The 14,596-nt window shown below is 37.6% G+C and overlaps 1 protein-coding gene and 2 non-coding genes across 3 annotated transcripts; 2 read left to right on the top strand and 1 right to left on the bottom strand.

Annotated features, from left to right (window-relative positions):
* The first annotated feature begins 135 nt into the window (after positions 1–135).
* trnaw-cca (transfer RNA tryptophan (anticodon CCA)) lies at positions 136–207 on the top strand. The gene has a single exon. It is a non-coding gene; the product is annotated as a tRNA-Trp (tRNA).
* A 1,930-nt stretch (positions 208–2,137) lies between these two features.
* On the top strand, positions 2,138–2,209 carry trnaw-cca (transfer RNA tryptophan (anticodon CCA)). Its single transcript has one exon. It is a non-coding gene; the product is annotated as a tRNA-Trp (tRNA).
* A 64-nt stretch (positions 2,210–2,273) lies between these two features.
* Positions 2,274–14,261, bottom strand: LOC148087866 (kinesin-like protein KIF27). The gene is made up of 15 exons (XM_087798559.1): positions 13,790–14,261; positions 12,420–12,617; positions 9,731–10,455; positions 8,452–8,580; positions 8,228–8,386; positions 7,996–8,165; positions 7,145–7,254; positions 6,932–7,054; positions 6,636–6,850; positions 5,440–5,496; positions 5,204–5,374; positions 4,933–5,121; positions 3,714–3,935; positions 3,458–3,656; positions 2,274–3,386 (listed from the first exon to the last, which is right to left on the bottom strand). The coding sequence occupies exons 1-15, from the start codon at positions 14,085–14,087 to the stop codon at positions 2,773–2,775; spliced, it is 3,579 nt and encodes a 1,192-aa protein (XP_087654685.1). The 5' UTR covers positions 14,088–14,261; the 3' UTR covers positions 2,274–2,772.
* Positions 14,262–14,596: the final 335 nt, after the last annotated feature.

Below are 14,596 nucleotides of genomic sequence, written 5' to 3'. Positions count from 1 at the left end.
CAGATTATCTTGATATGAACTTTTAAAATATATAATCAGATCGAATGATAAACACTTACGCAAAAAAAGATCCTGTAATAATGTACGTCTTAAGTATGTTGGTGTTTATATGACGTAATATGGTGAGATCGAGCAGACTTCGTGGCGCAACGGTAGCGCGTCTGACTCCAGATCAGAAGGTTGCGTGTTCAAATCACGTCGGGGTCAAACTTTTTTTTTTTTAGCAAATAAAAAAGGTAGTTTCTACCTTAAATATGTTTTTTTTATTTTTTATTCAGTGACTCCTTTTTAATTTTCATACTGTCAACGAAATGTATAATCTTTACGAAATGTTCTTTATAGTGAAAACACTTTACAGCTTAATGTGGACAAAACTGAAACTCTGGTGATTGCTCCTGATGATACGATTCCAGGGTTGAGTCAGTACTTGGGTGACTTAGGTCAGTCTGTCAAACTGAGCCTGAGAAACCTGGGTGTTGTATTTGATAAAGACATGTCTCTTGTTCAACACTGTAGAAAACTGACCAGAAACTGTTTCCTTCAACTGCGAAAAATCTCTAAACTTAGGAAAATGCTGTCACAACATGATCTGGAGCTTGTAATCCATGCGTTTGTTTCTTCTCGTCTGGACTATTGTAACAGTTTGTTTTCATGTCTTAACAAGAAGGATTTGTCTCGCCTGCAGTTGATTCAGAACTCTGCAGCGAGAATTCTGACCCGCTCTAGTAGAAGAACTCACATTTCTCCGGTCCTTAAAACTCTTCACTGGCTTCCAGTTTCTTTCAGGATCAACTTTAAAATTCTGGTTCTTACTTTCAGAGCTATTCATGGTCAGGCTCCTCCTTACATCACTGATCTGATCCAGCCTTACACCCCAGCTCGGGCTCTGAGGTCTGTGGATCAGAATCTACTTATGGTTCCACGCACACGGCTCAGGACCAGAGGAGAGAAATCTTTTCAGGCTGTTGCTCCTAAGCTTTGGAACGATCTTCCTCTCTCTTTGCGCTTGATGGATCTACTGACTCCTTTAAGAAACATCTTAAGACGTTTCTATTTGTTCAGGCTTTTCCTTGAATTTCTCGAACTCCTGTGTTGTTCTCGGTGTTGTCTTGATCTTTGAAGTATGTACTGTTTTGAGTATTGTTTTGATTGTTAAAGCGCTTTGTGACCCTGGTCTCGAAAAGCGCTATATAAATATATATTACTTACTTACTTAATTACTTACTTTATCTTTAGACTTAGATTGTATCATCTTGTTCTTTCTCTTTATTTCTCTTTGTTCTTTTTTTATTTTGATACTTTTTATGAAAAATTGCTGTATTTGCTGTGGTGATTTTTCCCGAAGGAGACCTCCTGAGGGATCAATAAAGTTGAAAGAGAACCTAACCTTAGCTTAATACATACATAAGCGCTATATAAATACAAATTACTTACTTACTTACTTACAAAAATAAATAAAATAATAATAAAGTTTTACCTTACCTTACCTTACCTTACCTTACAAAACGTATAAATACATATATAAAATTAAAGACAACATGTATAAATACATAAATAAATAAAAGAGAAAACGTATAAATACATACATAAATAAAAGACAAAATGTATAAATACATACATAAAAGATAAAACGTATAAATACATATATAAATAAAAGACAAAACGTATAACTACATACATAAATAAAAGACAAAACGTATAAATACATATATATAAATAAAAGACAAAACGTATAAATACATATATATAAATAAAAGACAAAACGTATACATACATATATATATAAAAGAGAAAATGTATAAATACATAAATAAATAAAAGACAAAACGTATACATACATATATATATAAAAGACAAAACGTATAAATACATACATAAATAAAAGACAAAATGTATAAATACATACATAAATAAAAGTCAAAATGTATAAATGAATAAATGTATATATATATATATACATAGAAATAGTACCGTTCTTCAAATTACAAATTAAACGGAACTCATTTATTTATTTTGATATTTATCCTCACATTTATCTATACATTTTTTGTATGTATTTATAAATGTGTTTATACTTCATTCAACTTCCTTCATAGACACTTTCATCTGACTGACGTCATGGACGTTTTCGACATAGGACTTCGTGGCGCAACGGTAGCGCGTCTGACTCCAGATCAGAAGGTTGCGTGTTCAAATCACGTCGGGGTCAAACTTTTTCAAACACAAGTCAAGAATCATAGACACGCCGAAATTATTTAGTTTTTTGTTGCGAATATCGTGTTTAATTAATAATTCAAACACAAGTAAAAAAAAAAAACACACATGTATGTACAAGATTAAATAGATGATTATAAAAGTAATAAATAAAGAAATCTTTTCATTTCTATCAAGCGGCAAGAAAAAATTTCAAGTGCAGTGATGGAATGAAACAGTCCAAGACAGAAATTAAATTAAGGCACATTTTTGAAGATTTTCTATCCTAATGCATAATTTACAAGGCACCCCCACAACAGAAAGACATATGAGGAGAAACCAAAAAGTACTTTGTTCTCCTCTTTCCATTAGAAGAATGCATTTCTAAGAGTTGTTTGCGAAAACAGAATTTGGCAGAAATTGGAGAAGAAAATTGAGTGAAAAGTGCCAACAATTGCATATAAACTACAGTTAAAACCACAAACAATACATGTGTATGATTGTCGACCAGAAGTGTCTATTTAAAGACCGGAAGTAGTCAGTATTAAGTATGAATGTGTTGATGTTATGATTGTCTCTTCACACGCTGTCATTGTTGGTCTGAACCTCAATGGAGTCTATAAGAGAGAGGGACTCAGTGCTGCTTTCGAACTCAGGGTGGCGCCCCCTGGCGGCGGCCGCCTTCTGCTGCACCTCAGTAGGCGAAATCTGCCTCAGTTGCCTGCGTCGTATACGAGCCGTGGTCATCTCCATGTTGTCCCCGATGAGCGAGGACGTCCCTGGTTTCTTCTCCTGGGACGGGGCGAGCAGCAGGTGTTTGGCTTTGTTCTGACTCTTGACCAGAGAGGAAGTGTACGGAGACTGGCGTCTCTCGGGGTCCTGCCGTCTCTCGGGGTCCTGGCGTCTCTCGGGGTCCTGCCGTCTCTCGGGGTCCTGCCGTCTCTCGGGGTCGTGGCTCTTCTTCTTGTCGTGGGGGGCCTTCGTTTTGGCCTGAGGGTCGTCACCGCCATCCACCCGCCGGTGCGTCTGAGCCTGCTGGGTCTGTGTCGGGAGGTTGTCCGGGTGTGGCTGACTAGTACCGGGAAGGTCCCGGGACTTCCTCACCAGCTTCCGATAATGACTCTTGTAGAAAAAAAGCTCCTTCTCCAGATGCTGGATTCTCTCTTGGTCGCCGTTGTTTCCCAGACTTCCTTCTGCCATCACACGTGGAGAGCAAAATGTTTAAAGAAGCTCCAGGAAGATGAAGATCCAAACATCTGCTCACCTTTGAGGCCCTGCAGCAGCAGCTGGATGCTGTTCTGATGCTCCCTCAGCTGCTGGGTCAGACGACGATCCGTGTCCAGGGCCAGACACTGCATGGCCGCCTCCTTCTCCTTCAGCATCACCTCCTGCTCCTTCCTGTGGAGCTCCAGCTCCTCACACTGAACCAGCAGACGACGCTCCACCTCCCGGAGACAGACCACCTGAGAAGGAAGATGAGAATAACCACCGAGGCATCTTCGAGCGACACACGATCTCACCTTGTTGAAGTATTTGACCAGCAGCTCCGACACCTCCGGGTGAGACAACTCCTTCAGCTTCACGATGATGTTCTGAGGAGGATCGCTGCTCTGGGATGGACTCACGGACGAGTCCGAGATGGACAGGTTCCTCTGCTTGTCCTGGATGGAGCGGTTTTTAAACTCCAGAGCGGCATCGAGCGCTTCGATGGCTTCTTCCAGCTGGAGTCTGGACTGTTCCTCCTTCAAGAACCGAAACAAACATGATTTACAATCTCAATTGTGTCTTTAAGAAAATGTGTTATTCACAATGTAAACTCTTATCTTTAAAGAAATGTGTTATTTACAATACAAACTGTATATTTTATTAATGTGTTATTTACTATGTAAACTGTTTATTTAAACAATCTTGTTTTTACCATAAAAACTGATAAATATAATAAACAATAACTATTGTATTTAATAATAATTATAAATGTTTTGATAATAATAATCATAATAAAGGTGTTATTTACAATGTTAACTGTATATTTAAATAAATATATTATTTATGTAATCGGTATATATTAATAATGTGTTAATTACATTTAAAACTGTTTATTACAATAATATTATTATTTACCATTTAGACTGTATATTTAAACAAATATATTATTTACAATGTAGCCTATATTATTTTAAATAAATATATTATTTACCATGTAAACTGTACATCATAATAAATGTAAATGGTATATTAAAACAAATGTGTAATTACATTGCAAACTGTATATTTAAATAAATATATAATTTACCATGTTACTCTTTCTTTACATACATATTTACTATATAAACCATATTTAAAATTGACTAGTAAATAAAAAAAAAAATGTATTTATTATCTGTAAGTGTTATTTTATCAGAAAATATCTATTTTATTAACCTTGTATTTTTCATTTATTTACTGACAATTATTACAGCAACTTTTTATTTTATTTTAATTACAATTATAATTATTATCTTGATCATAATTTAACCACTATCTATCTGTGCCATGACTCCTTTAAGACACATGTTTATATTACTATAATTAAATATAATATTATTAAATCAAAACAAGAATGGGGATTGGGATTACAATCATTATAACGTTTTTCTTATTGCATTAAGCAAACAATTTCCAATTCAGGATTTAAAAGTGATGAAAAAAAAACTTTTGAACTCCTAAAAACCAACAGTTGGCTGCATAACTAACGCTGACCTCCGCCGTCAGCACTTTCTGGTCCTTCAACTGTGCGTCCAGAGAGTCTCTGCGTTGCTGCAGCGAGTCCTTCTCCTCCTCCAGATCCTCCACGGTGAGTCCTCGGGCTCGTCGGTCCGTCCGGCTCTGCAGCTCCTCCTCCAGGGACTCCAGTCGCACCGACACATGCAGGAGGTCCTGGTTCAAGGCCTGCGAACAGGTTCTGCTGTCAACGTGTCGACGTCATCCATAAACGGATGGATAACGTGGTCCAGACGAGGGAGGTACACACCTGGCTAGAACGCAGCTTCTTCACCTCCAGCTTGTTCTTCTCCTCCAGACACTGCTCTCTCTCCAGCAGGAGCTCCGCCCTCATCCTCAGGTCCTCCTCCCAGTCCTCCAGCTTGGCTCTCCTCTGCAGGAACTCTTCCTCCGCCTCCTCCAGCCAGCGAGTGTCGCAGGTCTGAGAAGGAAAAGAAACAATAAACAAGATGAATAAAAGAAAAGTCTATTTTTATTCTACGTTACCTTCTCTGTCTCGTCCCGTGGGTTGCTCTTGCAGATGATGGAGCCTGAGCTCTGTCCCTGCAAACATTTGATCAACATCCATGATCTTGTCTAACTTTCTTCTCAGGTTAGATTTATTAAAGATAAAAAAGGTTATTTGAGCTTTTACTACAAGAGCTTTGGATGCGTGTCAGAGGTCAGCGGCAACGTTGTGAGACCAATGGCATCAGATGACGGAAAAGTTTCCAGGTATATTCGGAGCCATAGTGAAGGTTTTGATAGAGTTCAATCTAAGCTACTCAAAAGGTGAGTTTCATGATACAGTTGCTGAGGTTTCATGATACAACTGATAATGTTTCATGATACAGCTGATGAGGTTTCATGATACAACTGAAGAGGTTTCATGATACATCTGATGATGTTTCATGATACAGCTGATGAGGTATCATGATACAACTGATGAGGTATCATGATACAACTGATGAGGTTTCATGATACGGCTGATGAGGTTTCATGATACGGCTGATGATATTTCATGATACAGCTGATGAGGTTTCATGATACAACTGATGAGGTTTCATGATACAGCTGATGATATTTCATGATAAAGCTGATGATATTTCATGATAAAGCTGATGATATTTCATGATAAAGCTGATGATATTTCATGATACAGCTGATGAGGTTTCATGATACAACTGATGAGGTTTCATGATACAACTGATGAGGTTTCATGATACAACTAATGATGTTTCATGATACAGCTGATGAGGTTTCATGATACAACTGATGGGGTTTCATGATACAACTGATGGGGTTTCATGATACACGTAATGATGTTTCATGAAACAGCTGATGAGGTTTCATGATACAACTAATGATGTTTCATGATACAGCTGATGAGGTTTCATGATACAACTGATGGGGTTTCATGATACAACTGATGGGGTTTCATGATACAACTGATGAGGTTTCATGATACAAGTGATGAGGTTTCATGAAACAGCCGATGATGCTTCATGATACAACTGATGAGGATTCATGATACAAATTTTGATTATTCATGATACAGCTGATGAGGTTTCACGAAACAGTTGTTGCTGTTTCACAAAACAGTTGTTGATGGTGTGAATAAAAAGGTCGCAGAAAAAAGACATTTTTGATGTTTTGATGACCAAAGAAAAGCTGTAAAGTCCGATAACGGTTCATCTACCGACCTCCTCGCAGTGAAACCTCTCTCCGTTGTTCCGAGCGTCCTGCTCTCGCCTCAGCTGGTTGGACAGCTCGGCTCTCTTCAGCCTCATCTGCTGCAGGTTCAGGTGAAGCTCGGAGCGCGTCTGCCGGCTCTGAACCGACAGCCTCGCCAGAACATCAGCGTCGCTGCCGTCGCCGCTGTCTCTGCCGTGTCGGCTCACGGCTCTGGTTTCCTTGTCTGCGGCGAGAATGACGGACGAGATTGATCGTCACGGTGACATCAGAGCCAGAGGTGATGATAATAAACAACAACACAGACCGGTTTTATCCAGCTCTGTGATGAGCTCTTCCTTCATCCTCATGTTGACGGACAGCTCGTGGATGCTTCGCTGAAGAACGCTGACTTTTTGGGATTTTCTTCTCAGAACGGCTTCTTTGGAATCTTAAATAAAGATCGCAATGTTGCAGTTATAGATTTATTTTTATTCACTATTTCCAAACCGTTGGTGACTGTCGATGTTTTCACGCTCACCTGAGTTCTGTTGGTTTTGTTGGATGAATAAAGTGGATATTTCTGTCCCGCAGATCTGGTCTTGGGTGGATTTCTTGGGACGGACGGTCCACGTTGAGTTCAGAGACGGCCTGAGGACGTGTTAAAATGACGTGTCAACAATCTACCTTTTTGTCAAATATAAATATATAAATCAAGCTTATACTTAAGCTTATTTAAGATTAAATAAATAATAGATAACTATGAAAGTGTATCAGTGACTTCAGAACATTGAATAGTTGAATTTAACTTTTCAAATGTCAAAACTGGTGTTTTTTTTAGGCATTTTATAAAAATTGAATTAAAAAATTGAAATGTTGAATTTCTTTTCTTTATAAATATATATGAATTTAATTGTGTTTATTGAAACCTTAAATTTGTGATTAATTTAAATAATTGAACATTTTTAATTAATTAATGCAATTTGTACAAAAAAGAGTTATATATATTAGATATAGATATATAATATATAATCAAATAACTCAAAATTATTTATTTCCTGCAAATTCAATATTTCTTCGTTCATAGCCTTTTAAATTCATTGTGAAAATGTTGCTAAACTAGGACCATCATCTTTATATTGAAGTTAAAAATTTACCAAAAGCAGGAATGAGTTTGATTGTTTTCATTCTTTATATATTCTAATAGCTTTTATCTACTTTAACATTATTATTATTATCGTAAGTCTATGTCGTATGTTTAAAAGCCTCTCATCTTATTTTAAATCCTTTATAGTCATGTAACTGAACTAACCATCCGGTAGTTTTTGGCCTTGAGTTTGACAGACTTTAAGCGTGAACAAGAAACTTATTTTTAAAATTCATGTTTCTTACCTTAACCGCTTTTTTCCAGCCCCGTCCTGGTCGTCCTTCCTGATCTCCCTGTGCAGCTCGGGCAGGCGGACCTCGGTGGTCATCTCCAGCTCGGCCAGCAGGAGCTGACCTCTCATCTTGTAGGCGGCCGTCAGTCTCTCCAGCGAGCAGACGGGAGGACTGGAGTGGATCTGTGCACAACAACGCATCACACCGTGAAGACTCTGACGCCGACACCTGGTCCAGGACCCACCTGACGGTCCGGTTTGCTCCTGAAGTCCTGCCTGCTCAGAGGGGCGCTGGAGGGTCTCCTGTCTGGGAAGGTCTTCCTTCCAGGTGTGACTTTCCTCAGGTTGCAGATCTCCTGACGCAGCTGATCGATGAGCATCTGATGATCCAGCAGCTGTTTGGTCTGAACCAGCATCAGAAGACATCAGATAACCTTTCATGGGTCGATCTATGGAGCGTTGATCTCACCTGTAGACGCGTTCGCTCCTTCTCTTGGTCCAGAGCTTGAAGGTGAGCTTCACATTCCTGGGGACGTGAGTCGACCTCTTTCCCTCCGTGACAGGATTCAGCTTCACTCTGCTTCAACGATTCGACGTCCTGTGATTCAAACAACTTCTTTCAAGTCATTTGTTTCTGAGAGAAACTCTCCCTGTGAGGCCCACCATTGTGTTATAGTAGTTGGCCAGTAGGGGGCGGTGTTATTCGATATTACTTTTACTAGTGATCGAAGAGTTTTCACAATATCGTTTTTTTAAATCAGACATTTAACAGTGTCTCAAACCTTGACCAGATGGCTGCCAAATAACCTGTTGACTTAAGTACAGCGAGAAGATGGTTTCTGAAGCTCGTTTAATTTGAAAACCAGATGCTTTTATTTTGCTCTACTTCCTTTTCTCACCTCACGGATGTATCAAGAGTTACTAAGAGTCTTAAATGATTTCAAAGGGAATTTAACATTTTAAATATTGGAACTTTTTCTTTTTCTTTTTTTTAATGTTTTGAGCATTGTTTTACTTTTCTAAACAAGTGAATTCATTTATTTCTAAATTGTATGGTGGATGTTCTTTTTAAATTAATTAATATATATTTATAATTTGTATATTGATTATTATTTTGAAAAATATAATAAAAAATGTTTCAATTTTTTTAAACATCCTCAGTCTTTCTAAATTCAATATTTTAAATTATTTTTTGTAACCTTTTTCATTTAAAATTAAAAATGTTAAACGTTGTAAAACTACCAACGTAAATATATATATTTAAAATTGAGTTTTATATTCTCATTCCAATAATTCAAAAAAAGTATTTCCTAAATTCAAAAGATTCTTATTCGTAGCCTTTTATAAACAATATAAAATTGTTGGTATAATAGAAAAATTTAAAATAGAAATTAAATTGCAAAAATCTTCTTCAATTATTATAAGGGTTAACTTTTAATTATTAAAAACAAATATCAACCTTTCAATATAAAAATGATTGAATTAATTTATTTAATCAAAACTAATTCAACCTTTTAATATATATATATATAACTTATTGAATTCAATATATAATTATATATATATATACTGTATATATTTAATAAAATTCAATCTTTCAATTTAGAAACTATTGAATTAAACTGCTTTTTTTTTTATATTTCAACAGAAAAAAAAAGTTGAAACATTTGAGATGTTAAATTCAGACAATATGTCACTGATTTACTCCATACATTATGGTTTATTACACTATAATGACACTTTCTTACCTCACACTTCTGGAGTTCCTGCCTCAGCTGGATTTCTTGTTCGTCCCCCTCGTCCACGCTCTCGGCTTTTTCCGTCCGGTGGTCTTCATCTTTCAGGATGACACTCGGCGTCTTCGCTTTATGTTCTCGCTCCTCGGGCGGAGCTTCGCCGGCGTCCCAGGGCGTCACGCACGGCTTGTACTCGGCTGGCCCCGTGGTGGCCCTCGGCCGGTTCCTGATGTGGCGGGCCTTGGAGGCGAACTGCAGGACGTTGAGGGTCTCGTGTAGGCTTTGGTCGGAGGGGCTGACACAGGCCACCATCAACGTGTGAGCGGTGCCTCCCAGGGAGTCCCGGAGCAGACGGGTGATCTTGGCGTCCCGGTACGGGATGTAGGCGCCGCTCAAATGGCCGCCGGCGCGATTTCGGCCATTTTCCGAGAGGGCCAGGATGACGTTGCCCAGTGCCAGCAGCCCACTGTTGATGTTGACCGACTCCTTGAAGCGGGTGCCGGTGTTGCCCGTCTTGCCCGCCCGCTCCAACCCGGCCAGGTCCACCAGGTAGATCTTGGAGAAGAGGACCGAGCGCGACTCCTGCTGGGTGACGAAGAGCGTGAGGATGGCGTGCGAGCGGCTGGACTGCTCGTTCATGCCGGTGCTGCCCGTGTGACGAAGGGCGTTGCCTGTTCCCAGAACCGACAGAAGGTCCTCCGCCGAGGTGACCATGGTCTCCTTGGCTCCTTTCACCACTGAGACAACAGAGATGTTCAGCAAGAGAAGGACGGGGGCAACAAAACCACCTCCATGATCCAGTTACTCAAGGGGCCAAAGTGTTTTGGCCAAAGTTTTTACTCTTAGAAATTTCATCTTAATGATCTCTATGTTTGTCACTTAAATTTGATTCATTTTCACTGTTATTGGAAATCTCTGTATAATTGTTGATATGAATCATCTATCTTCCTTATCTTATCTTAAACACTGGCATCTTAATAGGTCACCATGGCAACATGAACAATAATCTACACTAGAGAGAAGGCGGAATATCAACGAAGTGATCCATTTTCATACATAAGGCAAATGTTGTTCTACTGAGTTTGAAATCTTCTTAGTAATTATGTCTCAAGTACGGTGGTCCAGAGGTGAAAATATATATACAAAGAGTTTGTCAATTTTTTCAGAGTTTGTAAATCTGCTTAGAAATGTGTACATTAGTTTTAGGAAATTGTTATTTTGTTTCAGAGTTTGTAAATTTGAGTTTGAAAATGTTTTTCAGAGTTTGTAAATTAGTTCTAGTGTTGGTAATTTTGTTTCAGAGTTTGTAGGTGAGTTTCAGAATTTGCAATTTTGTAAATTTGTTTTAGAGTTTGTAATTTTGTAAAAACATTTCAGAGTTTGTAATTCTGTAAATTTGTTTCAGAGTTTGTAATTAAGTTTCACAGTTTTTCATTTTGTAAATTTTGTTCAGAGTTTGTAAATGTGATTCAAAGTTTGTACATTTGTTTCAGTGTTTGTAATTTTGTTTCAGAGTTTGTAATTTTGTTTCAGAGTTTGTAATTTTGTTTCAGAGTTTGTAATTTTGTTTCAGAGTTTGTAATTTTGTTTCAGAGTTTGTAATTTTGTTTCAGAGTTTGTAATTTTGTTTCAGAGTTTGTAATTTTGTTTCAGAGTTTGTAATTTTGTTTCAGAGTTTGTAATTTTGTTTCAGAGTTTGTAATTTTGTTTCAGAGTTTGTAATTTTGTTTCAGAGTTTGTAATTTTGTTTCAGAGTTTGTAATTTTGTTTCAGAGTTTGTAATTTTGTTTCAGAGTTTGTAATTTTGTTTCAGAGTTTGTAATTTTGTTTCAGAGTTTGTAATTTTGTTTCAGAGTTTGTAATTTTGTTTCAGAGTTTGTAATTTTGTTTCAGAGTTTGTAATTTTGTTTCAGAGTTTGTAATTTTGTTTCAGAGTTTGTAATTTTGTTTCAGAGTTTGTAATTTTGTTTCAGAGTTTGTAAATTTGTTTTAGAGTTTGTCATTTTGTAAATGTGTTTCAGAGTTTGTAAATGTGTTTCAGAGTTTGTAATTTTGTTTCAGTTTGTAAATTTGTTGTAGAGTTTGTCATTTTGTTTAAGAGTTTGTAATTTTGTTTCAGAGTTTTTCATTTTGTAAATTTTGTTGAGAGTTTGTAAATGTGTTACATAGTGTGTATATTTGTGGAGTTTGAAAATGTGTTGAGTTTTTAAATTATTTCCAGAGTTTGTAGATTTTCTTTTCAGAAAATTATTATTTTCTTTCAGAGTTTTGAGTTTGTAAATTTGTTCTTGACTTTCTACATTGGTTTCAGGATGAAAAGATAAGACGCACAGGTTTAGAACTATAGATTGAAATATATTTTGTGGATCTCACAGTGAGAAATATACATTTTAAGCATCAATTCTAAGTAGAAATACACATATCAGTGTCCAATAAGACTAATTAAAAATACAAAGGATCCAATATTGTACTAAAGTAAAAAATAAAATGGCAATGTAAAAAAGTAAGATATAAAGTCCAGGCCAAATAGAATAACTTGCCGGTCAAGATTTGGCCCCCAGACCATGAGTTTGTCACATGTGCTCTACATTAACATGGAAGTTTTTCTTTGAGTAACGGTTACACAAGTTTTTGAATAGTCTTAGAACAAGTTAAACAATACTTGTGTGAAGTAACTCATAGAGACACACGAGTTGATCACCTGTGTTTCCTCTGTCGTCCTCTCGGATGTGAAGTCCCTTCTGACTGGTGTTCAGCTCCAGCAGGTCCAGCAGTTCCTCCCTGTAGACCTCCATGTACGAGACCCTCACCGTCGACGAGACTCCGTCGCTGTTCTTCTTATTGTCCAGCAACAAAAACAGATCCTGCGCCACACAGTCGATGATTCCTTCTTCTTTGTCTGAGGAGGAATGAAAAAGTCATTGAAAAATTCATAGCGTCGACCTTCAGATAAAAACTGTAAAAATTATGATTTTTTTTCCTTATCTTGGTTAGTTTTTGTGTCTATTTTTGGGGTAAACGTGACTGTAACAAATCAGCTAATGTGTCAAGAGAAACAGACTAATGTTAATTTAAATAAATGATCATCTTTTTTCAAAACAAAACCAATTTTAGATGTTAATAATCAACAGAAGATAAATTATACGTAATACTTTCTTTTTGTGCAGCCTCGTAACAAGTGCCTCGTGGACCCTTTAGGATCTTTTATGAAATCGTGTTCACCATAACCACACCCACTTTGCTGTCGTTGGTTAAACAACAAGGTTTGTCACCGCACGTCATGAATCCCTGAAGTCTCCACCTCCAAGGGACTTCTTGTATAAACAATGGAGGCCGCGATTACAGCTGGCTGGAGGAGGAGTGAAGCCATTATTACGTCATAATGGACTCCGCTCTCGTAACCTCTTGTTCGTCCAGATTTCGGACGGTGGAGAACTTTATAAAGAAACATGTGAGAAAGTAAGTAAGTAAGTATTTTTATATATTAAAAAAATATATACTATATAATTATAATTATTGGATTAAGTTGTATGTTTTAATTCTAAATTTCATGTGTATTTATCCCACCTAAATATCCTAAACTGCAAATTAATTTTATATATATATATATATATATATATATATATACACACTAGATCTGAGAGAAAATAATTGAAGGAAAGCCCTAACTTTAGAAAGTTATATTAAGAGTTAAACTAATAATTGTTCATAAAAAATAAATCCAGAATAAAATGTGTATCAGTTCGACATCGATCAAAAAAAGTATTTCCTAAATTCAAAAGTTTCTTTCGTAGCCTTTTATATACAATATAAAATGTTGGTGTAATACAAAAAAACGAAAATAGAAAAATATTCTTCAACTATTACCTTTTTAATTATTAAAAACAAAAAAAAATTCAACCTTTCAATATAAAAATGATCTTTCATTTATTTAATCAAAACTATTTCAACCATTCAATATATATATATAAGTTATTTAATTCAATATTTTAATCAAATTAAATCTTATTAATCGATCATTATTCTACAGTCAACTTCTTCTCATGGTGGTCCCGTGAACGCAGCACTCACCGAGCTTCCCTCCTCCCAGCGTGAAGGTCTTCCCAGACCCGGTCTGTCCGTAGCAGAACACGGTGGCGTTGAAGCCCTCCACCAGGGCCTCCACCAGGGGCCTCACGCACGACTCGTACACCTCCCTCTGGCTGGCTCCGGGTCCGAACGCGTGGTCGCAGTCGAAGATCCGGTCGGTGCCGATCAGGACCTGGCTGGAGCCCGGGACCACCCGCGCGCACACCTGGTGGTTCCGCAGGACCTCCTTGGGCAGCAGAGGACGCACGCGCACCGCCACACGCACGCAGACCTCACCCATGACGCCCCCCTACTTTACACCTTTTATTCCACGACTAGAACTCTCATGGTTCTTGTATCACCTCGATCCAGGTGGTCCAGGGGGGGTCGCGACTCTCCTCATCTCCACCTGCGACACTTTCTCTGGAAGAGTTTGTGAAGAAAACTCTCGGTTCCTGGAACCACTGGTGAGATGAAAGCGATTGAAATGTGAGAATAAAGTCGATGTTTTGACGCGATTAAAGTCAAGAGAAAGAGAAGAAGAAGAATCACTTGACTTCGGTGCTGGAGCGACGAGTCGCGTTTGTTGTCATTACTGGTTGTCATGGAAACCAGTGAGCGGGAGGAAAAAAAGAGGTTTCAGGGACACGGTTAAACTACAGCGACCACTAACGTCAAGAGTTTGCAACTACATGTATTTTAAACATATTACCTTTTTATTTTCTCAACATTGAGGCGAAAAAATATTTTTTATCGATATTTAAGTTATGTTAGTTATATATTTTAGTTATAAACCAAATTATTTATTGA

This window comes from Callionymus lyra, chromosome 1, assembly GCF_982586985.1.
Source record: "Callionymus lyra chromosome 1, fCalLyr1.hap1.1, whole genome shotgun sequence".
Lineage (NCBI taxonomy): Eukaryota > Metazoa > Chordata > Actinopteri > Syngnathiformes > Callionymidae > Callionymus > Callionymus lyra.
Note: the sequence above shows the minus strand (reverse complement) of the source record. Positions and strands in the feature narration are given on the sequence as shown.

Bases quoted from the DNA above. Each gene is read 5' to 3' on its own strand.
- LOC148087866 (XM_087798559.1), bottom strand. From the start codon at position 14,087: ATGGGTGAGGTCTGCGTGCGTGTGGCGGTGCGCGTGCGTCCTCTGCTG. The intron at 8,387-8,451 runs GTGAGATCAACG...ATGCTGGTTCAG, and splicing joins AGGAGCGAACGCGTCTACAG to ACCAAACAGCTGCTGGATCA. The intron at 5,122-5,203 runs GTGTGTACCTCC...ACCTGTTCGCAG, and splicing joins AGAAGCTGCGTTCTAGCCAG to GCCTTGAACCAGGACCTCCT.